The following is a 26,350-nucleotide window of genomic DNA, read 5'->3' on the forward strand; positions in this document are numbered from 1 at the left end:
AACCAGCAGCAAAATTGAACTCTTTGTAAATCTGAAACAACACCATAGCAAGATAAGTCCTTCTCTTCAGATATAATAACTCATTTATTTCCACAGAGTTGCCCATAGAAACACAATGAAGTGGGAGAACAAGTCCAAAAGCCAGCAAGCTGCCTTCTCAAATTCCCATCCCTCAGAGGATCACCGCATGTTGGCTGAATGCAGAATAAACTCAATTCATACCCTAATACATGCTCCATAAACAAGACAACGCATTGTTTATCTCACCCGTGAGAAGGGTAGGGATAGAGATACAAGGGAGATCCATTCTGTTTTGAAATGACAAATGAAGTCCTGGGACCTGTTTTATGCTTTTCCTAATTGATTCAGAGGAGACTGGGGACAGGATCTTGGCATACCACCCCATAGCAAGCAGGAGGCATTTCTCCAAGCAGAAGGCATCTCTTGGTGTTAACTGCACCTGAAGGGAGAATGTTTGCAAAGCAGCAGGACTGCAGGGTTAATCCCAGCTGAAAGCTGAACATGGCTTGCCAAACCCAGTCTTTCTTATGCCCTGTGAGGATTATAATCAACTGTGCTCAGTGTAACCTCCAGCCAGTGCAGAGTCACTGCTTTTATCTACTTAGAAAAAGAGAATTTTCGTAAATGACACAAAAAATAATTCTTCATTTCCAGTCTATTCCAGAGGTGGAGCACAATGCTTCCCTTGGTGCCCATCAGCTCAAAGTCTCAGGTGAGGAGTACGCCAAGGGCTTGCTTTGCTAGAAACCACTTCCAGAGAATACAAGCTTTCAGGAGTGACTTACTCCTCCAAACCATCTTGGGTCAACCAGCAAAATACTAATAGCCAGACTCAGACCTCCGCAGTCAGCTTTGCATGGACAGACAGCCATGGCAGGTTCTCCTGGTCCAGCCCTGAGTTAACACAGTGTGCCCTTCAACAAGACTCATTCCCCTCATGGATGACTGACAGTACATGCGCAAGCATTGGCAAGGCTGGGCGATACCAATCTGGAGATTGCTTCATCCAGGTCTGTTTTACAAGTTGTTTCCTGTGAAGAGTTCTCAGCCTTGGACTTCACACAACAGTGTTGATCCAATAACAAAATCTTGGGATAACCACTGTGCTCCAAGGCTCATATTTAGGTCTCTTTGCCTAAAGACCTACTTGGATAAAGCCGCAGGATTTCACTCTTTGTGGAGGATGGTTTTATTTGTTGGGATTTAGCTGACACTGCACTAATGAGTGCAGTTAATTATATATATATTTTTTATTATTATTATGTTTTAAATCTTATTCTGAAAATGGACTTGGCTCTTACCAAATGCCTGTGATGAACACATTAAGCAAATGTAGCCATTAGCACTACAGAAAATACACAGGGAGCAGAATACACCCCCCTGGTGTGAACTCAGCTGAAGCACAGGCACCAATTCCTGTTCAAAGCCTCCCACCTGAACCTCAGCAGCTTTCACACTGCAGCCAGTATCAGAGAGGTTTGCACACCCAGAGATCACTTGTATCTTTAAAATAAGGAAAGACCAGCTTAGCCTCCCTTAGACTTGGACTCAGCCTTTCCCTTTCATTCAGTTAATCAGCTGCTTGTATATTTAAACATCACTAACTGAAAAAATGCACAATAAGGATGCTCTTCCCCAGATGGCTAGGGATAAACATAACAGCACTTTTGATCCACAGTATAAACACCAGGATAACACCAGCACATGGCAGTTATGAGTTTGGCTCCATCCTGCAAAGCAAAGCAAGAAAATTCTGCTAAATCCAGCAGAACTGGCATCTCTGCTCCAAGAGACAGGCATAGTTTACATGCCTGCTCCTCTCTTGCCTGCAGCTTTGAAGAGGACTGTGCTTGCTAAACTCCTCATGAGATTCAGGCAAGCTATACAGACTCTTTTCTCTCTGAAATGTGCTCTAATACAAAGCAACAATACTGGTTAAAGGAAACTTCTTTGTGCTGCATCACTGAAATAAACAGCAGCATCCAACATTTTAACTCCAAAACCAAGTCTGGATGTGGGTGTCTCTCTACACCCAGCATCTGCTTTTCCTCTGAAGGCGATCTGATTCCCATTACTTCCATGGATCATGTCAGAAGTGCATTTTGTATTTCAAACCCTGAAACATGTCTTTTGCATAAAGAAACTGTCTACATATTTAGCCATACATTAAAAGTTGTCATGACTCAGGACAGCCTGTGGGCTTAAGTATCACAGAATCACAGAACATTAGGAATTGGAAGGGACCTCAAAAGATCACCTAGTCCAATCCCCCTGCCGGAGCAGGAACACCTAGATAAGGTTACACAGGAATGTGTCCAGGCGGGTTTTGAATGTCTCCAGAGAAGGAGACTCCACAACCCCCCTGGGCAGCCTGTTCCAGTGTTCTGTCACCCTCACTGAGAAGAAGTTTCTTCTCAAGTTTAAGTGGAACCTCTTGTGTTCCAGTTTGTACCCATTACCCCTTGTCCTATCATTGGTTGTCACCGAGAAGAGCCTGGCTCCATCCTCATGACACTCCCCCTTTATATATTTATATACACTAATAAGGTCACCCCGCAGTCTCCTCGTCTCCGAACTATAGAGACCCAGCTCCCTCAGCCTTTCCTCATGAGGGAGATGCTCCACTCCCTTAATCATCCTAGTTGCCCTGCGCTGGACTCTCTCCAGCAGGTCCCTGTCCTTCTTGAACTGAGGGGCCCAGAACTGGACACAATATTCCAGATGCGGTCTCACCAGGGCAGAGTAGAGGGGAAGGAGGACCTCTCTCGACCTACTGACCACCCCCCTTCTAATACACCCCAGGATGCCATTGGCCTTCCTGGCCCCTCCTGTTGACACCAGACACGAACCCATAAGGATACTACAGCCATATTCAGCCCCACTTTTTCAATCACCTTATTGGCATTAAACCTTCCCTTTGCATTCAGGCTCCTCTCTCCCACCTTTCCTTCTAATCACTATTCCCTGTTGTATAACTACAGTAAAGTAGACAACTGTTACAATTTCCATTGTAACACTTCCATTGCAGAGGTGACCTTTGGCTTTTATTTTTTCTTCAATGCAGCCCAATTCAAAGGCAACGCCTCATCACTAACTGTACAGGGTGTGATTTGGCATCTGGGCCCTGCTGCCCTTAAAATCTTCTCTTAATCTGCCTAGTTGATGTTGTAAACTGAAATCCCACAAGCACAAAAACTGCTTGGAGAAGCAATGCTTCTAGCCAGGCAGGCTGCACTTTCTTGGACAGCACTGATGGTCACAGCTGGACAGCTTGGCTAGAGAACGATGTGTCTTTGACCTGACCAGAAAATCTTATAGATGTTGCCTAAAAGCAGTGCTGAAGAGCAAGAGTAGCTCCTTGATGCCTTCATTTGACAATCAATGGCTGCATTAATGTTGACTTGATTTTCTAGGGTTCCCTTTTTGTCATGTGGAACAGGTGTGGTAAAACAGGCTTGGGATGACACTTTGTGCTTTACTAAACAAAGTAAGGACATATGAGTTCAACCTTGGACACACAGGTATATAAATATACCATAAGAAACCAAGTCATAGCCTGCTCTGGAAAAAAAGAAGATCAAGCTGGAAGCTTGAAGGGGAATTATTCTTAAGAAGGAAGTTTTGTTAAGCTGTGTTTTTTGGCACAAACACACTAAACCATATCATTTTGCAAATGTAAAATTCCCTGACAGGAAGCACACGCTTCATGTGAACTCCTGCCCACATCATTCCTGGAGAAGAACAACAGCAAAAACCCAGGTCTTCATCTCCTCACACCTCAGATGTTTCAATGAAGACATGACCAGAAAGAAACTGCCCAGACCAACAGCGTGGCTCCTGCACGTGCAGTCCTGGTTCTTTCCGCCAGCCAAGTGGGTTAAATAGCACTTCAAAGACTTTCAGGGCTCAGCCCTGTCACAGGGACATGAATGCAGCTACAGGACTGGGCAAGCTCCCAACACATCGTGTGCTTGAGCTGCATGATGGGTTTCCAAGGCTGGCAGCAGAAGCCTGCTAGGGCTTGCTGATGGGGGCTTGAAGGGAGCCAGCAGTGCAATACAGGACCCTCTGCCCTTTTTAAAAAACAAAGGATGCTGCTGGCAGAGCTCACTCTGAAGGAGAGCAAGGGGGTGGAAAAAGAGAAGAGCAACCCTCAGTATTTGGTGTGTACTCTCAATCCCCCTTACAATCCATTGCATCATGGAAACATACAGTTGCCTAAGCAGGCCTGCAGCTTCCAGCAGTTCCCCTTGTATTTCACAGATATCAGTGGAGCCTTTTATCACTTCACACACAAAAAACACCTATGAAAGCCAAGTGAAAACACTGCTTGAGTACAAGACCTTTAGGTTTGGATTTGCAGAAACCCGGTTGCTTCATACTTTGATAGTTATCCCTGCAGGCTGCCAAAATTCCTGTTCAGACTTTCTTGAGACAAACTCAAGACAACACATAAGCTAAAGCTCCCAAAGGGAATTTTCACTATCTGTGTGAGGGGAGTGCTACTGCCTCAGAGCCAGCGGAATTCTCCTTTGGCCTCCAAGCCTGGGTCATTTACTCTCACATGTAACACCCTCCCACCTACCCCTCAAAAAATAAATCAGATGAAAAGAACTTACTTTTCTGGGTTTAACTTTGTCCTGTAAGTCGTACTGGCCTATTCCTTTGTAACTTATTCCAAGCCACCACGGGATTTCTTGTTTATCCTGAAAAGTGGACATCTACGTGAAGCAAGAGCTACTTAAGAATTACACAATACAGGATTCCAGCCCATTTCTTTCTGTGACAAGTACGAGTAGGTACAGAACACAGATTGTTTTGCAAACAAATTTATGTGGAGTGGATTGCTGGAGTGAATGTGGAAACTTTCTCCCCCTGCCTTCTGAGGCAGAGGTAAGAAACTGGGTGGTGGTTGTGCACAGTGGACAAAAGAAAAGCTACAGTGCTGCTGAAACATCGCGGTGTCACTCGCTGCAGGAGTGGCTGTGAGGGGGAAAAGGTACGGGATAGAAAAAACTGTGGCCAATGACTGCATCCACTAAATTCAGGCACAGACAGCCACAGGAGGAGAGAACAGCACAAAACATCAGCTTCTTGGGTACCCCAGTCATGGCCATGACTCAAAGTAAGGAGACACCATCTCTGCTGAGCTCTTCTGCACAAAGCACTTTGGCCCAGGCTCTGCTCTACAAACGGGAATAAACAGTGTGTTTCCATCAGCCTCCAAAAGTATTTCTCAGCATTTCTCCACTAGTTACCTGATGTTAGAAGTAGTCTTTTCTACCCTGTTATTTTTTCCTAATCTTGATTAGAAATGTCTCTGGGGAAACTATTGACTGCTTTGGATCTCAAAGTGTTACCCAGTTTAATTAAGAATTTAGCTCCTGATAGGATTAGAAAAGGTTTTACAAAGATTCCTTTCCATTTTCTGTAGCACGTAATACTTTGCTGCTCTCTGGAAACAATTCTTAAAGAATAACGAAGGGGGAAAAATTACAGAGGTTGAAAAATGCAGAGTTTAATACTGACAGAAGGGTACTGAATCATCAAGCTGTTCCTATAGGAATGTAATCACAGGCAATAAGCTGAGCAATCACACTATCTATGGGCATTTACTAACCTTTACTCCATAGTAATGAACTCCATATGTTGGCAAAGCTTCCACGACTTTCATGTACCTGTAGACAGATTTATAGTGTATCAGATCATTTTCTCTGGAGGGAACAACATCTATTAACATATTTTTTTTCACACATACATTCAGGACATGTCATTTACCATTTATCATATTTTGAAGATCTTAACAATTGAAGGCCCATGTTTTCAGAGAAAAACTTAGCATCCTGGCTCGGGGAAAGATGTGGTATTTTGGCACAGCTAAAGTGAACGGAAAATCTCTCATACTGCAAAATAGTCAATCTCCTATCAGAAGGTCAAAAACAAAGTAAAGACTCTGAACTGAACAGATGAGCCTTTTGGGAAATATTGATAGTAAAGACCTGCTCATAATTATTCCATTATGGTGCTCTGGTTGCAATGGATAGGCTCCAAATGAAAGTGTTTAAGCAGTTGTACCACTGTTCCATGAGACAATTCAGGCAACTTTTTCCCTTGTTCCTCTTGAAAGAAGCCCCTGAATTACTGAGACAGTTACAGGCATCAAGGTATGTGAGGAAAACAAGTTGCCTACATTGTACAACCATGGCTATCACCTCAAACACAGCACACTGCATTTGCCTGTAGGAAGTACAGTAATATTAACAGTAAATTAAAGTTGCACAGGCTCTGTATGCATCCTGGGAGACCTTGTTCTTCTGAAAGCCAAATTCTGAACAAGCCAACAAACATGCATTTGTTTTTTTACTAGGGCTAAGGTAACACCTGCCCTTAAGAGTTTGGTGCGAAAACTAATTGATAGCAAGCAGGGTATAGAAAAGAATCTGCCAATAAAGTAAGATCTAGATAACTGCTTTTATATTTGAGGCGTATGAAAATATAAACACACAACCTTCACTGCCAGCCTGTGAAAATGAAACTTCAAATAACTTCACTTTGCAATATCGCTCAATAAGAAACAAACCCCACAGATACAAATGGCAAAGCTTGCAGGCAGTAATGACCAGAACATCCTGCACTGGCATTACTCAACAAAAAAGAAATAAAGGAAAGTAAAAATATCATCTTGACAAGTTAACAAGTGTCATACTCACTGAACAATGGCTTGTCCTCTGGTCAGACCTTTAATTTGTCTGTAATGCTCGATTACTCTGTCCTCACTGCAAACCAAGCACAAAACCCAATTTAGAGGCTCAGTGACTTTTTTCATGTGTGACGGCATCTGCGGAAGCTCAGGCGCCTGCTCAGCATGCAGAGGAGTGCCCCTCTGCATGTTTCACACTCTGCTTTACATTCTGCTTCTTACTGATTCCTTTCCCACCCTTCATTAGGCAGTGTGGAGCTGCCTGGATGATCCCCACCATCCCATGCCACACTCCAGACTAATTAACAAATCGTTTCAGATCAGCCTGTTCTGCTGCAGATGCTGCTGCAGAATAATGGTACTAATTGTATAAATCTATTTTCACGTTCTAACAGACCAAAGCTTCAAAGGATGGCTAATGCTACCCATGTAAGACAAAAGAAGTTAAACCAGGAATGTTTTCAGTCCTGTGTATTTTTTCCTCTGACACTATATAGGTGGGAAAAAATACAGACTTGTCACCAATGACCTTTTTGCACTTTTCCCTCACATACTTCAACATTTCGTTTTAGCAGAATGTGAAATAAAATATGCATTTAAGTGTCAGACACTAGAAAGCAAAGAAAAACCCAGCAGTATGTATTCTATTTATTCTGAAAATCATAAGCAGGTACTGGTACACTGGAAAAATCCATCAGGTACACATCAAACCTAAAGAAAATGAAACAAATGAGGGAGTCAAACTTGCACAGAGGGCATCGACTCCAAGGAAACAATATTGTTGATTCATCCCAAATGCTCTGTTGCTTTGCAGCAGGTTTAAGCCACAAAACTGGACCTGCCTTTCTTTTTCCAGCTTTTCCAGATTATTTTCTCCCCCTGTCCTGCTGGGAAGAGAAGCTGGGTGGGCATGTGGCAGCCAGCCAAGGTCAACCCACCACAGAGGCTCCTCTGTGTGATGGGTGAAGAGCAAGGGGCTCTTTGCAAACCCAGGCTTGGCTGGAGTTCAGATTTCAGCTCTTTCTAATGCATGGTCCCTGCATATTCTGATCCATCAGTTTCTGATCCAGCAATTTAATCTGAGCGAACTTTCAATGAGGGATTTGCATCAGATCTTGCGTAATTTATGACCTAGAAACTGGAAATGCTTGAACACAAGAATTTAACTCCAACTCCTATATTATACAGGCTGAAAACTTTTAAAATAGGTGGGAAATTGCTTACAAGTGATCTTGTCATTACCACTCATAGCAATGATGGACATTTTAAATTCAATAGCTCACCAGTAAGCGAGTGACGGATGCTCCTGCAGTGTCTTGGTAGGAAAAACAGGCAGTGTCTTCAAGTCTTTCCTAGTGTTTTCATCACTAAAACCAAAAAATGGCAGAGTCACTGTTAGTGAATCATAGATGCAGTCATTAGCTTCAGCAGAAGGAAAGGGCTATTTGCTACCCAGGAACATAGTGCATTGTCCCATATCAGGCTGTCACAGCAACGTAACTCTATAGGCCCTCTCACATGGCAGTGATGTATATGGTGTCATGCAGGCTCCTGTTGTAACCCATTATGCAGACACGTGATGCTCAGGCCACTGAGGCAGGAGCACCGTATCAATATTTATTTTCCACACACTCACTCTATTTGCTGAGTGCAGAACGAGCCCTGAAAGAGCTGCAGAAGGAAAAGCCTCTGCCCAAAAGCAAGTCTAAAGGTGCTAAGTTTTGCTCTATCTTCAGCTAAAATCCTACCGCTAGACAATAATTAGCATGAAGCAGTATGGTACTTGTCAAATATTCAGAGTTGAACACTGATCTGATACAAAACAAAGGGTTTCAGTTCATACACTTCAAGATACTGAAAACAGTTCTCCTGGACTGCTCACTCTACAGAAAGGTTAAATATTTTGGACTCCAGACCCTGCCTGGAATGTAATAAAAGGGGTTGAAGTATGTGACTGCAATTTGTCACCAAAACCCAGCTGGATACTGATGCCTGTAAGGAGGTTTTTAAATAAAATGGTTCATGTTTTCTCCTTATATGCTCCATTAATTTATCAGCTGAAACTTGCATGCCTCATTTCTGCAGGATTTCTGCGTGCCTTCGTGGCAGCACCAGCAAGCACCAACACGACTTTTCTATGTAAAGAATGCGTCAGTCACATCCATCAGCACCCACCTCAACTTCTGCATCCAGGCTTTCCTTGAAGACGCTTTCCTGCTTCTAACCTTTGTTTTCATGAGGTTCTACTATGAGAGATTCCATCTGAGCTATATTCCCCTCCTCCCTCAAAATCAGCATGCTGTGCATCAGCAGAGTGGACCAGAGCACAGAAACCTCCTCTGTGGACACCACAGACCAAGCTCTGCAGCAAACCCCTGCCACATTTCCATCTCACATGGCAGATATCACGTGGGAAGCACAGTAAATGAAAGCTTTTTGTTCCTCGGTGAGCACAGGCTAACCGCTCTGCAAGCTTCTTCCCCAGCCCTGACAATGTGCCTTAACCCTGACTAAGAGGGACCACCTCTGGGGACGAGGGAACAGTTCAATCAACAGCCTATTTATTCTTCCATGTCTTTGATGAAGTTGCCAAGAAGGGGGTCAATTAGCACAAGGAGCTGCTTGCCGGGCCAGCACTCTTCTGCCAGGAATATGGACTTTTCTTTGCAAGCTGGCCAGCACCCAAGTGCCACAAAGGGGGACAGCTGGGTAGAGAATCAGGATCTCTCCTCCCAATGCTCAAATACAGCCAATGCTCACAAAAGCTGAGAGGCTTTTATTCACCCCTTAAAAGCCCATTTTTAAGGGATCAAAAGGCTGCAGGACATCTCAGCTTGCAGGGAGAAGGTAGATTATGAGGGTTTTGTAGAAACGCATGAACATGCAGACAGAGCACACCCTTCTGAGGCCCCAGAAGCCAGAACAAAATGCCCCAAAACCAAAGAAACAGTCCCTGAGCAACCTGGCTTGATCTCACAGCTGACTCCTCTTGAAGCAGAAGGTTTGGCCAAATGACCTACTGAGGTTCCTTCCAACCTCAATCATATACTAACAGGATAATTCATGATTAAAATACACATTTCCTCCTGTTTTTAAGCCTGACTCCTAACTTCAATGGCTGTTGTAGCAGTCAGGACTGGCAGGGAAATACTGCAAGGTAGGAAGGAAGCAATAACAAAACAGTTTATTTTCCAAATAAACTGTCTGCTCCTCCAGATATAGACTCTCAGATTCACAAAATTAATAATTGGAGGTTTAATGCTGATCTTTAAACCTGTATTTAGAAACCTCATTGCCAGCAAACAACAAATCACCCAGGCAAGCGCTGAAGCACTAAGGAAGCTGATGCTGGGAGGCAAAGGCTAAACTCCAGCAGAAGAGCTGGGTGCGGAGATAGGTGATTCCCAAGCTGTCACTATGACAGACAGGTGGAGAGGTCCCAACCTCTCCTTCACCAACCATTATGGAGCCAGTAGCCTCCCCATAACTGAGACTGCAGATGTGCCACAGATCCCAGCATCTGCACCCTACCATGCTCTGAAATGCCACCTTCTGCACAGTTCATGGTTTCCAGCAGGGCTACTCGCCTTCCCATTTGTTTTTTGGGTCCATTGCCTCTGGACATGGTAGAGTAGCAACTTTATCACATGCCAAAATGAGGACGCTAGTTAAGCCTGAGTGATGAGTAGCAGCTCATCAATATGGAAATGTCTACCACTGAATTTAAACCAAGCACCAGCCAGCCAGCACACCAACCTCCCCAGCAAGGTTTGTGGGCTCTGAGCTAGGGCATACAGCAACCAAAGAGGTGCAATCATGTCTACGTCACATCGCAGGGCATGTCCCACCAGCGCGGACGCCAAACCACAGGCTCTAGTGCAGTTCGTTAGCAGGCAAGTGACAACTTACAGCAGAGCTGGACCCTCTCTGTTCTTGTGCCAACCTACGAACCCATCCAACTTCTTACAACAGCAGAGAATGCACCTCTTTAACAAGGCCAAGTTGTCCATTGAGACTTGCCTTTGTGAAAGCACCCAACCTCGTAGTCTGAGGTTCAGACATCCCATCCAATCCATGTGCATCTGGAAAGAGTCTATCAAAATGGACTTATAAGGCCTGAAAGTCTCTGAGAAACCAGATGCGGGCTGGGTTTTTTTTTTCCCCCTGCACAATTGTAAAATAAAGCATGAAACAATCCTAGAAAAATGTAAAAGACCTGAGAGAAACAGGGCACAGCTCCTTGCGTGCTGCATGCCTTCAGACAGCGCAGGCTGGCACACAGCAGCCCAGATCTGCTGACTGTATGCCTGAGGATTAGCATTTGGGATGATTCACGGCTTCAGGGATAATAAAAGCCTCAAAGGGTCCTCCCCCTCCTTCCACAGAGTTCATTATCATTTCATCTGCACCGAGGAGCCCAAGCACGTCTCCCCTTGACCTTCAGGATCACTTTCCCAAGCCCTCAGAGACCCAGCCGATCCCCAGAGGTGACAACTCCAGATAGCAGGAGCGACGGTTTGAATTATTACCTGTTCCTGTTTGGTTTCACAGCGACCACAAGATGACACAGAAATCACAGGGCAGACAGCCCCGGCTCCAGATGTCCAACCGTCTACACTATCTACCAGGCAAACACACCAGTGTTGTATCTGGCGCGTCCATGGTCGGTTCTCATCAGGGCAGGAGGAGGACTTGGCTGTCAGGTCAGAGAGGCCCACTTGCATTTAATCTGACCTCTGCTAAGGAGGGAGCTTCTTGACTGGTGGTTCTTGGTGTAATTTCAATGCATCAACTTAAATCGCCCCTAGTCAATGGGAGTGAACTTTTTTTGGCAAAAGGCTTGTTTATTCCCCAGGAGATTATAGGAAACTCTCATCTCAAGTATTTTTCCAGTATGCAGATGGACCCTTTCCTTCCTATTCCACCCTTTAAATGGGAGCTTTATCTCCAGCAGGTATCAAGCAGAATTTGAATTGATCTGGGCAATGTAACTGAAAATCTGCATCAGCCCCTCCTCATGCTGAACTTCAGCTTGCATTCTTGGTACTGTCCATATTTAACTCTCTGTCCCAACATGAGCAAACGTTGGGCTAGATGCAGCATGCCCTGCACATCAGTGCCAGCTCTATGGAGATGGAAGGGCAGCCTGTCTCTAAAATAACTAAAAGCGGCATTTAACCATGTACCGTACTAGGAATAGGAGTTCCCACATTCAAATTATAGCAGCAAAACAGGACCAATCCCACATGCTTCCTACAACTGACATTACAGTGAAATTCTAGGCATATTGCTAAAACCTCACCAGGAATCAGGGAAGGAACCAAGCCAGATTATCATGGCATGCTCTGCCTAAAGCACATTACTCAAAAGACTTACATATTTATGCTCACAGAAAGTGCACCTCCACAGCTTGTACTAAGTGATATAACACTCACTGCTAGGCAAAGATGCACAGAGCTTTGCTAACTAGGACCATTTGTCAATGGCTGTCCAGGCTTTTCCCTGCACCCACTGCCACAAACAGCTTCTGCCTGTTGCTAATGCAAGTGTGAGAGCTCCGATTAATGAGATTAGCATAAAACATGAGCAGCAATAGACACACCCAGAGCAGCAAGAGCAATATACAGGAGTACAACAGAAAAGCTTATCAGCCCACATCTGTGTAAATATTAACAACTTGATAAAGACAGGACTTCAGACAGCTTTTAACTGAGGAAGGTGATGGCAGGTGTGTCTGCCCCTGCTAAACTGTGTTGATAACACTTTATAAGGCAGGAATTTATCACTGGGTAAGTGCGTTGTATGGTGATTCTCCTCTGTTCTCAAAGCCTATTGACCTCCCATAAATACTTACTCTTGTGTTATGGGATCATTAGAGTAACTCACTCCTGGGTCTTTCTGAATGTCACTATTTTATATTTGATTCTTCAACTGAATTTTAGGCATGCCACAGGTGGAATTTAGAGCGGCCTTGGTTTTAGAAAATACCAACCAGCCTCTCCTGTTAACTTGAAAGTTGTTTCATGGACACCTAACAATCAACAGATGCTTCTAAGAATCACATATGAGATACAAGGAAGAGTGGAACTTCCCAGCTGAAGGATGATACAATTATTACCCTGCACCATGAAGATGCTTCAGAAACTTCCTATTAGGCTTTTTCTGCTTATTCTGTTCAAGATATGTAGAGCTAGCAAAATAAACACACAGAAACAGCACACAATTAGACTAGACACTTGAAAGCTTGACCAGGTAAGTTTTCAGAGGGCTGGTCAGGTTACTCAGATGTCGTTTCTTGAGAATAACCACTGAATTCCTTTGCTATGTGAGTAGTACAAGTATATAACAGTACAAGAACATCTCATATTGCTAGCGACATCTCAACCTGGTCTTGAAGTAGCTTTCTAAAAAGTGACCAGACTTAGGGTAGCCTCCATCTCCAAGGAGCTCCCTCTCCATACAATCACAGATAGGAGCCAGCAACACAGCCCATCACACTGCAGCCAGACTGCTGCAGCAGCAGGTGCCTTTTCTGTGGGCTTTGGTTCGCTCTAAAATAAATGGAAGGGCAGAGCATGGCAACCTCACACTCCATAGAGGCTGGTCTGCCTTTCAAGGTGTCACACCAGGCACGAGGAGAAAGCAGCAAAAGGCAAGAGAAGGGAAAAAAAATGAGCAGGGTTAAAAGTGCAGCATGGGGGATGGAAGACAGAGCAGGGAATGTACAGGAAGAGCCAATGGATTTAGCAGCTTTTGAGTATGTCAGAGCAGCAGGATCTTGGCAGCAGGATTTTGAAGTGTGCTCTCTGACAAATCCTCTTTTGTGACAAACGCCAGACGTTTCCCATCATTTCCCAACCTTTCAGTTCATGGTCTGGTGGCACACTCAAGAAAGTTGTTTTTCTACTGAAGGAAGACCAGGATGCAGAAAGGCCATGAACAAAGGGCTCCCACTGACACAGGACAGCCAGAGCTGAACCTTAACCCACAGCCAACAGGGAGCATTGCCTGGGCCACGGCTGCAAAGTCTGCCACTTGAATACCAGGTAGGAACCACCTGCTCAGAAAGGTATTTGAAGGAGCATTCCTAAGAGCCTTCCAAACCCTGTACGTGAAAAGGACCATGATAAGCAGTGCAGATGGCTTTTTCAGCACCAGGCTTCTTGTGCATCTAAGCTGCGGCCACGCTATGAGCTTCTCACGCTGTGCTTTAGCCTCACAGTTTGAGGGAAATGCACCAAACACACAGTGAGGCTGGGGCTGGGCAACCCTTCCTCACACTTAGCATAGGCTGGACCACAGCTCTGGACCCCAAAGCCTGACCTCCAGATCCAGACCTGCTCCTTTAGGCCAATTTCTCTCTGACACTGAGAGAAGAGCGGCAGCAGTGCCTACTGATCTCACAGGGGTTTGGTGACCCTACTTGTTGGCTTTTGGAAGATGGACCAAGGGCACCAAGGAAAAAGCAACGTTTCTCTTATATGCATGCACCACTGTATCTGAGGACATAGGAACCAGACAAGTAAGAACGTGACCTGCTCCCAGAGCCACCTTGGCAGATGAAGCACTGTTCATATTTCCACTTTGCGGAAGAGGAGCAGTGTGCTGAAGAAGCAGCACTCCACAGCCAGTGAAAATCTGCGACCTGAACCTGCTCTAAATTCTCAGGTCTTCTTTTACAGTTCTTGATGTGAAATACGAGTACTCTGAAGATAAAACCCTTTTGTCCTTGAACAACACACCTACCAGTGGTGATGGCTCACAGTCCCACAGATCTGGTACAGCATATCCACATTTATAGAGCTGCTCAACCATACCAACAGCACATGTTAGCACTGCTTCTCTGTCAGACCAGACGGGAAGCAGACAAGCTCTGCTTTACCTGGGGATTTACTGCAGAGCAAAAGTGACTATTCACAGTTGATACAATGCTTAAAGGGCCCCAAAGCCTTCCTCGCAGCAGCAGATTGTTATTTCTAACATTCACACTTTCTTCCTGTTCGCACAAAAGTCAGCTCAGTCATATTAGTTGTGTGGTTTAGCCTGTCTGGGTACAGCAACAGCGTTTAAAGCTTGTTATCACAGCCCTGTGTGCTGATACAGACAGACATGGAACCACAAGAAAAGTAAATTATCCAAACAATGATAAAGACTTGACAAATCTGCAAAAGCAAAAAAGCTGAGGCTGAAAAGCTGTCGTTCCATTTCCTCCAAGCACAAAAGACCCTCACGTGATGGATCCCAACCACCACGGGAAGGAAAAGCAAGACAGATTTATTTTTGCTTTTTCAAGCAAGGATCTTGTTTGGGGTCAGAGCAGAGCCCCAACTCCTGCTCGCAGCTGACAGCGCAGGACTGGAGAAACTCTCTGTGCACCTCACAAAGTTTCCCAGACATTCAGCAGAAGGGAGGTGAACACACTGTGATGCAAAAGCCATGAAGTTTAACTTTACAACAGGAAAAGGCAATGTGTTTTAACGCTGAACCTGTGCTTGAGGGTATTTCTAGGAACAAGAGGGAGAGCATCTTTTACCTAAGGCTGTGGATGCCATGATGCTACTCCAAGCATAACAGCTATGACAGCAACATGTCGCTAACTTGTCCCCTGCATAGGAGATGATCTGAGGGATGATGGATTGATTTTCTGGCACCACGCTTGCCTTTTCTCTCATCTGCTTTGGATGCAGAGCACACACAAAAGCCCTCCCTAGGTGGCTGGGTTGTACCCATTCTAGCACTGACTCTCTGAGTTAAAAGTGCCTTAAAGGAAAAGAAAAACAAAGAAAATACAAGATCGTGGAGGGACAACTGAAAAGGACTAAACACAACCACCCCTTTGCTGCCCCTCAGTAAACTGCATGAACCTCAGGCATAACAAATCTAAAACTGCTATAATTATATGTTAATGTTAAAAGTTACACTGCAATATACAAGCAGTAAATCCCATGAGATCAGATTATTAATGAAAACATTCTCTTCTCTTCATCTAATCACTTTTGCTCATTTCACCCACAGCGCTTCCACCTAATTCATGTGCTACATAACAAACATACTTATGAATTCCTTGAGAGCTCTTACAGAACTGCTTTAAAATACAAAATGGTAAAAACCCATTAAAATTACATCACTGCAGAGACTATACGTGCCTTGGTCTGCCCTGAATTGTAAATTGTATGAATTTACAAGTAGCACCAGTAGAAAAAACCCCTCTTGCTGTTAAATTCTAGCAGAAATTATGGTCCTACCTACATAATTTTTTGTAACTGCACCTGGTTTATACAATGAATTTCCACTTTTTATTGAAAAATAAAACACCAGGAGAGAACATTTTCATCTCAGACCTGCTGCCCAAGCGCACAGGCAGATGGAGCGTGCCAGCTCTCTGCCTGGCTCCCGTTTGCCTGCTGCCTTCCTTCATGGTACACTGGGCTGTATAACCTGCACAACGAAGTACAGCAACTCATCAAGAAAAGCAAGACTTGCACAATGCTAGAGAAAAATCAGTGCAGTTTTCAACCAGCTTTCTCTGAAGAGGGTATAAAATTCACTTAGGTAGAGAGCTCTTTGGGAAAGTGGGTATCTGATACCTGTCAAACAGGGGAATCATTGTATGAAATACACATCAAACATGACTTTCCCTAAGCTTGTTTATTTACTACCTGGGTTCACTGGATGAGCCTAAATAAAGTGAAATAAATAATCAACCCCCTCAGCAAACAGGCTCTAGGTTAATCCTTGCTCATCTTGTTTCAAATTAGCTGCTTATTGCGAAAGAGCGAGCTCAGGAAAGCACACAGTTCGGTCTGACTGAGACAAGAGTTAATGGTTCACAAGCAAATGCCTAGCAAGGTATTTGAAGAAAAAGTGTGCAGAGTGGCAGCTGAGATAAAATACACAATGACTCACTTGGCAAACAAGAGCCATGGAGCACAAGGAGTACAACAGCAGCGCCAGCGCCGAGCACTGATTTACAGCAGGGCAGACACAGCCCACACAGAGCAGTGGGTCATGCTAGAGAAAGCCTCTGTAAATGGCACTGCATGGGCATTTACAAAGCACTCTTGCATGGAAAAGAAAACCAAGAACTAAACCACAGCGCTGCTTATGACAGGTGCCTGATGGATGACGTGAGTGAATCCACCACCTCTTTTGTATCACCCACTGACATATGTGGAAGGCAATCCTTGAGGGCTACACAGGCATCCAGACTGTGCTCAGGTCTTTTGCCTCTGCTTGAGGTCAGCATGGATGTTCCCCTGTAACTCATCCCCAGTCCCCATAGGCCTGGAAAAGAGCTTCCAGTGAAGGGTTCACAATAGGTCTCTTTCCTCCAGCCTAACAGAGGCAGGTCCATGGAGCAAAAGGGTTTGTGCTGGGAAGCCGACACACACATTGTACCCATCTCAGAGCTTTCTTTAGCCCAGCTCTAATCTCACCCCACAGCCTGAGCGCCTGTTAGTGGCCAGCACACACGAGGTGGGCTCCATTCCTGCCACATGGACACAGCTTGAGCCCTCCAAGACCTCTCCCAGGATGCAAGCCTGACGAAGGGGGGTAGGAACAGCTGGGAGATTTGGTCCAGATTCGTGTTTCTGCTCCAACCCCAGTCCTGGACATGGCCACACCTGGAGTTTTGGTCATATGAACCTGGTGAGACTTCCAAAAACAGGCTGGACCAGCTGCCTCCAACACATCTCAGGTGTGTCCTGCTGCTGAAGCTACCTTGACATTGGGGTAAGCAGTACATTGAGCATGTGCTTTGCTATCAGACAATTACTAACTTCTTTGGATCAGCTATTTTATAGCACACATTATCATCATTACCACATTCTATTTTACCAAGAGATGTTTCCAGTTTATCTGGCAAAATAATCATCTTTCCAAGTAAACCCTACCCAAAAATCTAATGCTGAGCACTCACTCTTAATTAGGAGCAAATTGTTAACTTAAGGCCTTTTCCAATCCTAACTATTCTATAACACCAGTTTTCTGCACCTAGACCAAACACTTCATTTTCTCCTCAGTAAAGCTTTTAAATACAGCAGTTTCTGAGCCAATTACTCCATAGCAGGAGTATCTTTCACACAAACCTTTTCCTTTTGCAAACCGTGTTTATCACCCCTATAGCGATAAACCCTGGTGCCTCGCACATGTCAGCTATCAGGAATTCATTATTTTGTCTGTGTTATGTTATACCAGTCCGGAGTTATCTTTGCAGCCCACAGGCCAGAATCAAAACCGAATGCGTCAGCTATTTAAAGAAAATAGGAGCCCTCCTCCAACAATTTAATTAACTTTCAGGGAGCATGGCTGGGTTTCAGTCCTGGGAATGTTACAGGGGAAAATATGATCCAAGATTATCAGTCAGAAAATACACTCTTCCATAGCTAACCTGATTTTAATAGCTGTTTTTCTAACGCTAGAAGGTCAGCATTTAGGACATCTCAGCTAAAAACTCTCATCAAGTCACAAAAAAAAATAATACTCTATACTATAGTACAGCATTTTGAGGGCAGATGCTTAGTCTATAAACTCAATACAGCTAAATCATTCATTTCCCAAAGAGGCAACACATTATATGCTCCATATTTACACAAGGAATGATTACCAGACTGATCTGTTATTTTGCTTGCCTGCCAAGACATTAGGTTTCTTTACACCTCAAATAAAATACCTAAGATAAGTAGAAGATGGACTTTTTTCACCCTATACTGAGCCATGCCAGGAGCTGGAATTTGAATCAAATTCTCTTTCTAAAACCCCTTGAACAGAGTTTTAAAACGTCAAGATTTTGTAAAACCAGGCTGGCAGTTTTTTCTCTTTCATTTGCAAACATGAGAGTGCAATTAAGTAATGCAGAGTTTCAAAATTCCTATTAATGACTAATACTTTGCTTGGGGTTCCTATTACAGGAGCTAGAGAAAAACTGATGGGAATTCAGTTTAAACAGAGCAGCCGTCAACTGGAAGCCCTGGATGAGTCACGAAAAGCAAACACAAGCAAAGCCTTACATCCCTTCTCTCGAGGAAAACCTGCCCAGTCATTGCATGGAAAGGCAGAGGGCCAGGGATCTGCAGCATCCCAGACTTGCTGGGAACATCAGAGCTGCAAGATTTAGGAGGAACAGCCCCGACACTGTCCCATGTAAGGGGGGGAGTGGCTCATGGAGCACCCCTGCGATATGCTCTTCATCACACACAGAGGGGTAATTATCTTGGCTGGGATCACCAGTTCAGTCAACAGGAAAAGGAACCGGGTGTGCAGTGAGCTACACTGTCTGTAGTCCGCTGCCACCTTTGTTAATCGTTCCTTCTGCAGCCCACAGTCATTTGAGGCTGCCTTTGGGAAACCCAAACAGGCTCACATGCAATGGACATGCTGCCAGCGCAATTCTGAAGCATGTACTTAAGTCTTATCAAGATGTCTTAAAAGCCAAGGTCCTCTTAAAGTAGGACTTGGGTGGTTTATCTTACGTAAAGCCACTCTCCAAATGAGAAGGTGCATACCCTTGTCCCAACAGCCCCGCTTAGGGCACTGGGGTCCTATTGCAAACTACCTGCAACAGCCAAGCCCCAAAGATCCTGATATTCATGATGTCAGTGCTACCGTACTGCACAGCCCCTCCAGAGCAACCTTTGTGGCGTAGAAGCAGAAGCTTTTACTTTCTCTGAGTGCTGCAATGTCAGGTTTGCTCACTGAAAATAAACAGGTTTCAAAAGAATGCGCTCACCCACTCTGCACGGGCATGGGACGGTGGTTCTCAGGAGACTGCTGCTCTGCCATCAAGATACTATCCAAGAGTGGATTGGGAAAGGGGTTACTGCAGAGCTGCAGGAGTTAGAAGTGTCCGGACCCTGGTACTGATCTGCCTGCTTCCAGCTGAAGTCAGGGGAATTCACACAGTGACCCCATCGTGGGACATTTCCCCAAGGAAAAGCTTCCCTATGGCATATGTGAGAAATCAGCCAGCCAAAGATCACCAGTTCTGCCTGCACTGGCCCATTTTTCACTTCCAGAAAGCTAATCTCTAGGGCTTCAGGCAATTCCTGTATTTACCATGTTTGTTCAGCACTAATTCAATATAAAGAAATACTAACTGGCGAGTTCTCACGTAAGCAGGAATGGTGCAAGAGCCACATTCCAAAACGTGATTCAAAGTGGAATAGCCAAATGACAGCGAACAACAGACACACCAAAGCCAAAGCACTGCAAATGGAGGCAACTCACTGCACAAGCAGCAAGGATATATTTCTGGTATCGCAGCAAGTTTGGCAGGGGAGGCCAGTCCTGCAGTATCTTTGTGAAGATACGCTGGTAATTAAGCTAGTGCTTTATCAGCGGTGGCCCAAAGGACCACTTGTGATATGTAAAATGAAATTCCTTTGCTTCTGGTGTGCTCGCTGTGCCTGAGACAGCTGGCCATGCTCATTTGCTATGGAGCAGAACATATGTTCTGCTTAACAGAGGAAACAATTGCTGCAGCTATTTTCATGCAACTGTTAGAGGAAGACTGCACTTGGAAATCACTCTTGTAGCAGTGTTCGTCCCTTCAGTTCTCTTCAAATACTTTTAAAGGTAACCACGGGCAATCCACTCCTTGCAATGTGTCTGCAGAGGCATGGAAGATAATCACAGACACAGTTCCTGGCCATGTGAAGCAGTACTTACAAACCTACTTACGGCACATAAGGAGTCAACTTCAGTTTAAACCACATAAGGTAGGTTTTCACCACAAAGGTAGTTTTTAACCTTAACCCCTTTCCTTGAGAATTGAGAGCATGTGCCACCAGCTGCTACAGCTTAGTAAGTTAACTCCCGTCAAGTGAACAGTGATTCTCTAGTTAACTATACCTAGACTGAGTTAAGCTTAGGGTGTCCCTGTGAGATCAGGCAAGATGAGTTGTCTTTCCAGAGAAACAAAATGCAGCACACTGCGGCTATAAGCAATATATTGTGGGTCACAAAGCAGGTCTATAGCATGAAAAGAAATTGTACAGCCAGCCCCAGCTGATCTCAGTCACAAGGACATCTCTCCCTCCCTGCAGGCATGCCAGCACACCAACAAAAAGGAAAAGGAGGTTGTGATGGACTTCATGGAGCATGTCCTTCAGTGGAGAAGGGGCTGAAGAAGGCATTTGGAGAAGAAGGGGTCTTGGGCAGCAGCACTGGCATGCACTTAACTGCACACTGAAGGAAGCAGAGTGTGTCACGTTGGCAGACAGATGCGACTTGACCCCTGCATCGGAGCATACAGCTCTCGACTGAGCATTTTCAAAGCCCAGCTCTTAAAAGCTATTGTAGCCAAAGCATAAAACACTCCTCTCTTCCCATATGGAAACTCAGAAAGTAGTAAAACATTAACACGACCAAAACCAACCTTCTGAATTTCTATTTGCTCAGTGAGCTGTTTCTAATTGAAGGTCTTTTCCCCTGGCTCTAACAGGTCCCAGTGTGACCCCATCTCCTCCGCAGGGCCAGTTACCATCACCAGTGCATGGTAAGAAGTGATTTCCAAGGACAAGCCCAGCAACCAGGTCACACACCAGCTACAACACAACTGTCGGGTCAAGTGCGGGAGGGAAGGGAGAGGCTCTGCAGGGCAGCTGCACAAGAAAGCGGCTCATTGATCTCCAGCGTGGGCAGCTGACGGGCTCCATATCTGCACATGCTGCCACTATACAGGCAGGGTCACCCCAAATGGACCCAAGCCACAGTGCAAGGAAGTGTGGGAGCTTTCTCCCCATCCCATGTTCGGGAAGGGGAGCAAAGCGGGATGGCCTGAAAAGCTGTTTTGCCTCAGAGCCTGCTCACAAAAGGCATTACTCACCCAGATTTTATCCAGCCCAGCAGCGCATTTCACTTTCTTCAGCCACTGCTGGCAGCTGGACTTTACCCCTGGTTTTGATTGTTTGCAATACAATGCCAACACAGAAAAACACATCCATCAAGCACATTGGTATTAGAAAGGAAAATGTTATTACCTGGAATAGTCTCCTTTAGCTTCCTACAATTGAAAAACAGCGACAGAGTTAGAACAGGAGCTCTTCAAAAGTCCTCAATTTTCCCAGCATTGTTCACTTCCCCACTCCCACAGCTCCGGGGCCAGATCCTGACCCCAGTTACACGCAATGCAAAGCGTGGAGCCTGCCCGCATGCATTCAGGAACAGAACTTGGCCCTTTATGCTTCCAGCTGTAGATAATCCACGTACACCATAAATAAAACCATTTCCAAGAGGGGGATGAGTTTCACACTGCAAATCAAATCTTGCTTTTACTGCACAAGAAGTGAAATACAATTCTCTCTCTGGCCAACTGCATCCAGCCAAAGGTTGGCTTTACAGGCAGGTCAGCAGTTGAGATGAATTGTGTTCACTCGAGATGAAAACAACAGTGCAGGCAGATGGAGCTGCTGCAGCTTTGCAGTGGCACTTTGTCACTGAGAATGCAATAGGCAAAAAATCCTCAATGTTTTAAAGGCAGAGTTTTATTTCATAGAAAATGGTAAATAACCAGAGTGTGACTGTGAGTACAACAAAACTTGATTAAGGAGAACAATAACAGGCACTGCGTATTTCAACATAACAGAGGTATCAAAAACATATGCTTTAGAAAGATTCACAGGCATAATCAGCAAATTTAGCTACTCCTCCTCCCAGATCTGCAGAACATAAATTAGAATAACTGATGAATTGGATGGAAATCTGCCCAAATACATGGCTTCCTTTGGTGAGTTTTCTTCTTTCTTTCCATTTCAAACCCCTCAAATAAATATTTCCTTCACTTGCCAGTGAGGAAAACACTTTCTAAGTTTTCTACCTTTTTTTCCCCCTTTCCCACCCCTCTCTCCAGCTGCAGAAACTATAAAAACAGTTCCATGTGCATGCTTTCATATAAAGGGGGGAGGAAAAGAGAAGCAGAACACAGTCGAGCTAAACCAAGCCCAAGCCACCGGTGCCCGCGGCCGAACTGCATGGGAACAGCCGCTTACCTGCAACACCAGCGCTGCCAACTTGAAGACGGTCTCGCTCTCCACTTCAATCTGTCCCTGTGCAGGGAAAGAACAGGACATGAGCGCGGCGCGCCCCGCCTCGCCGAACACCCGCTCCGCTCCGCCCCGCCGCGGGGAGGGACCGGGGGCACCCGAGCGATCTCCGGGCACAGGGAGTTCCAAAGGGCCGGAGTCCTCCGTGTGCCCCCAGGGGTGCAACCCCCTTCTGCGAGCACGGCCTCCCCTGCAAAGCCTCGGCCCTTCCTCCCTCTCGGCACAGGTCTTTCCTTTACTGCACTTTACCGGGCGCTGCTTTGCATTATTGCAGCTACCGGGACTTTTGACAAGGGCATGTAGAGGTAGGATAAGAGGAAACCGGTCTGAACTGACAGAAGGGAGGTTTAGATTAGATACAAGGAAGAAGCTCTTCCCTGGGAGGGTGCTGAGGCCCTGGCACAGGGTGCCCAGAGAAGCTGTGGCTGCCCCATCCCTGGCAGCGTTGAAGGCCAGGTCTGATGCGGCTTGGTGCAACCTGCTCTAGTGGAAGGTGTCCCTGCCCATGGCAGGGGGTTGGAGCTGGATGAGCTTTAAGGCCTCTTCTAACCCAAACCAGTCTGTGATTCTATGAGTGTGCACACCTCGTCAGGGACCTGATCCTGCATGCTGCAAAGACACGTGAAAAACTTGTCACCGAGCAGGGTTGAGCAAGAGAGATTCTCATTGCTTGAAGCACACCACCCCAGTTCCACAGTGGTACACACATCTCTGATGCTAGATAAGTAATACTTATCAATCACAAGGCTAACATAACTAAGCTTCCTTTGGCCCACGGTGCCTGAATCTTACAACCTCCAGTTCTCACAAGTACACTGCAGTGTTCAGACAAACTGATGGACCCCCAATGCTGGAAACCTCCTCTATATCTTGACCCTACTCCCAAACCCGACCCATCCTGACAGCACTATGTGCTTGCTGACTTAAGCAGTGTGCAGCTGATAAATGCCAAAACATCGAAACTACACAAGAATCCTTTTTTTCCCTTCTTGCAAAGTTAAGTGCAGTCTTTCAAAGTTAGTTGCTTATAAGCAAAAGTCCTGGTCTTGGTTCTACAGCACTGTCACCAGCAGTAACGCTGGAAAAGTGAAGGAGATGCCCTTACAGTTGGAGTCTTGGGTTATCAAAGCCACTGTGTGCGAAGGATAAAACTGAGACCATGAACCAGCCCATGGATAGAGATTTATTGTTTCTGACTGACCTGCAAGTGAAGGTGGTGGACACGATGCCTGCCTCGTGCCACCAAGAGCCCAACACGTCCTCTGTCCCCACTTGGCTGAATGAGGGGACAAAGCAGTCCGAAAGCTGAAACAGTGCCAAACCCAGGGCAGCAGGAAGATCTACAGAATTACATACAGGCACAAGGAAATGACAGCTCGAGATCTATAAGGCACATCTGGAGCTGAGCTGATTTGCCACAGCTGCAGGTCTGGCCCATAGAGACCAAATCCAAAAGCGAACAAACAAATAATTCAATTTCCATGGAAAGGGAGGGTTTTTTTGCCGGCTTTGTCAATAGAACATTCCAGTAGCAGCGCTCCCCCAGGCTGCTCCACAACAGCAGACCAAGAGGAATTTCCCCTTCCCAACAGGTGTGGCAACAGCTATGGAGAAGCAGCCTCCAAAGCATTCCCAGACATATTTTATTAGAAGAAAAGGAGGAGCACATCACAAGTTAGGAGGAAAAAAGAGCTTCAAGTTCATCCTTCCTTCCGATCTCTTTCATGTTGATGCTTAAGAAAAAAGGCAAGGATTACAGCCCAGAAACTCTTCACATAGGTGCAATTTTAAGGCACTTTGTTACTTCCAGGCCTGTATCAGGTTAGTCTTTGTCATGCACATCTGAGCTGCCTTTCTTTAAGCTTGAATTGCATATGCTCAAAGAGCCTCTGAAGCCAACTGTAGCAGTGGGAGGATTACAGAGATCAGGTCATCCCAGCACTGCGCTTCTGCTCAGGAGGAAAGATGGGCTCTAGCTCAGCAAAGCGGTCCCTGGACCACAGGATCAGGGAAAACAGGGCCACAAGGGACCTTAAACTCATGAAGACCATGTCCCTGCCCCAAAGTGAATCAGCTACATGCAGCTCATCACCTTTTATCCATGCAAGAAACTCATCCAGATTTAACTACCTCTGTTGCTGGCTCCAATAAAAACTCAGCAGCACTCTGCGAGCTACTGCAGCAGTGAGTCCCTGCTGACCCATAGCAATGCTGCTGCTGGCATTACAGGGGTGTTTGGGACTTACTAACCAAGCATCTCTTCACTTTTCATCTTCAAAGCACCTCACGACCATTAACTAATTAGCAATAGTAATTACGAGGCTGCTCCTCCGTGTATTTAACTTGGTCCTCAATACGAGCATTAAGAAACTCTGCTTGCTTTACTAGGCTGCTATTGCATGGTCACAAATGTTAGAAGTGATCCCACAAACCACTTCATTTAGGGTTTTAGGAGACTGAACAGGCTGAAAGGGACTGCCATCTTCAGGTGATGAAAGTCTGTCTCTGCTTTCATAGTGAGGGTTTTGCTGTGCTGACGTCCTCAGTTTTGAATGCATCTGATCAGAAGCTGCATTGAGGAGCGAACAGGTAAGATTGTCCCCCTAACATGACCTCTTTCAAAACACATACTGAAGGTGTCATGACCAGAGCAAAGGGGACAAACAGGACACCCCAGGCTCAGGGCTGCCATCACGGCTCTCCAGCTTTTGCTAACCTCAGAACAGGGTGGACCAGCCCTAATTATTATCACATACAGCCATACCAGGACACGGGCCAATCTGAGGGAGGCTCTGCACCAAAAACACCTTCCAGAGTGCAATCAGGAGAACCTCTACCCTTTGAAGGGGCTAAAAACCAAAGAAAGGGATACAGGGAAGGAAAGGGACTGCTCTGAGGTCATACAGGAGCTAAGCAGCAGTGCAAAGATTTGAACCAAGAGATCCCAAAGCCCAGCTCAGCCTTTATCTAACAGACTAACTTTATACAAGTGAGTCTCTTGGACAATTCCTTTGAGCCTAGAATTATTTTCCATCATAATATAACATTATTTGCCATCTGGTCCCCAAATTGCTATAATGCTCTAATGTAATCCATCCTGGCCCTGGGCTGTCAAGGAGTTTGGACAGCCTTGCATTGACACAAATCCAACATGTCACTCAGGAGCACAGAGCCACGACTCTTCCCACTCAGGCAGTGTTTTGATTTTACAACCATCTTTCAGCCCCAAGGCTGTTGGATGGGGGGCTCTCTGTCTTAGCATCACTTTAACAAGGTCAGATTTCAAAAATAGACGGGGAAAAGGGCTGTAAAAAGATTCATTTGCAATGCCTGCAATTGCCAGGGTAATTTAAGCAGAGACTTCACTGAGGGGGGTGGGGGGGGGGGGCTGGGAGCCAGGGCAGCTAGTGCTCTCACACAGCTCTGTGCTGGAGGTGAAGATGGAAGTTTTTCCTAGATTTATCCCAAGTGGATACAAGGTCACCAGCATGAGGTTAAGTAGATGGATGTAATTCTGATAATGGAATCAGAGACTTTTACATTTGAGATGTAAATAAGTTTAAACAGACCAGTGGGTGCAGCTCCA

The 26,350-nt window shown here is 45.4% G+C and overlaps 1 protein-coding gene across 1 annotated transcript in view; it reads right to left on the bottom strand.

The window, feature by feature from the left end:
- The window catches only part of FRMD4B (FERM domain containing 4B), a gene marked incomplete at its 5' end in the record, with an annotated part of 61,003 nt that overhangs the window by 21,986 nt on the left and 12,667 nt on the right, over positions 1-26,350 (bottom strand). Inside the window, 7 exons of the mRNA XM_080625541.1 lie at positions 4,641-4,727; positions 5,642-5,699; positions 6,732-6,797; positions 8,005-8,088; positions 21,703-21,725; positions 22,711-23,047; positions 23,966-24,040. Of these exons, the coding sequence (XP_080481667.1) occupies positions 4,641-4,727; positions 5,642-5,699; positions 6,732-6,797; positions 8,005-8,088; positions 21,703-21,725; positions 22,711-23,047; positions 23,966-24,040 (730 nt within the window). The remainder of the gene's footprint in view (positions 1-4,640; positions 4,728-5,641; positions 5,700-6,731; positions 6,798-8,004; positions 8,089-21,702; positions 21,726-22,710; positions 23,048-23,965; positions 24,041-26,350) is intronic.

Source organism: Psittacula echo, assembly GCF_963264785.1.
Source record: "Psittacula echo genome assembly, chromosome: 9".
In the NCBI taxonomy this organism is placed as follows: Eukaryota; Metazoa; Chordata; class Aves; order Psittaciformes; family Psittacidae; genus Psittacula; species Psittacula echo.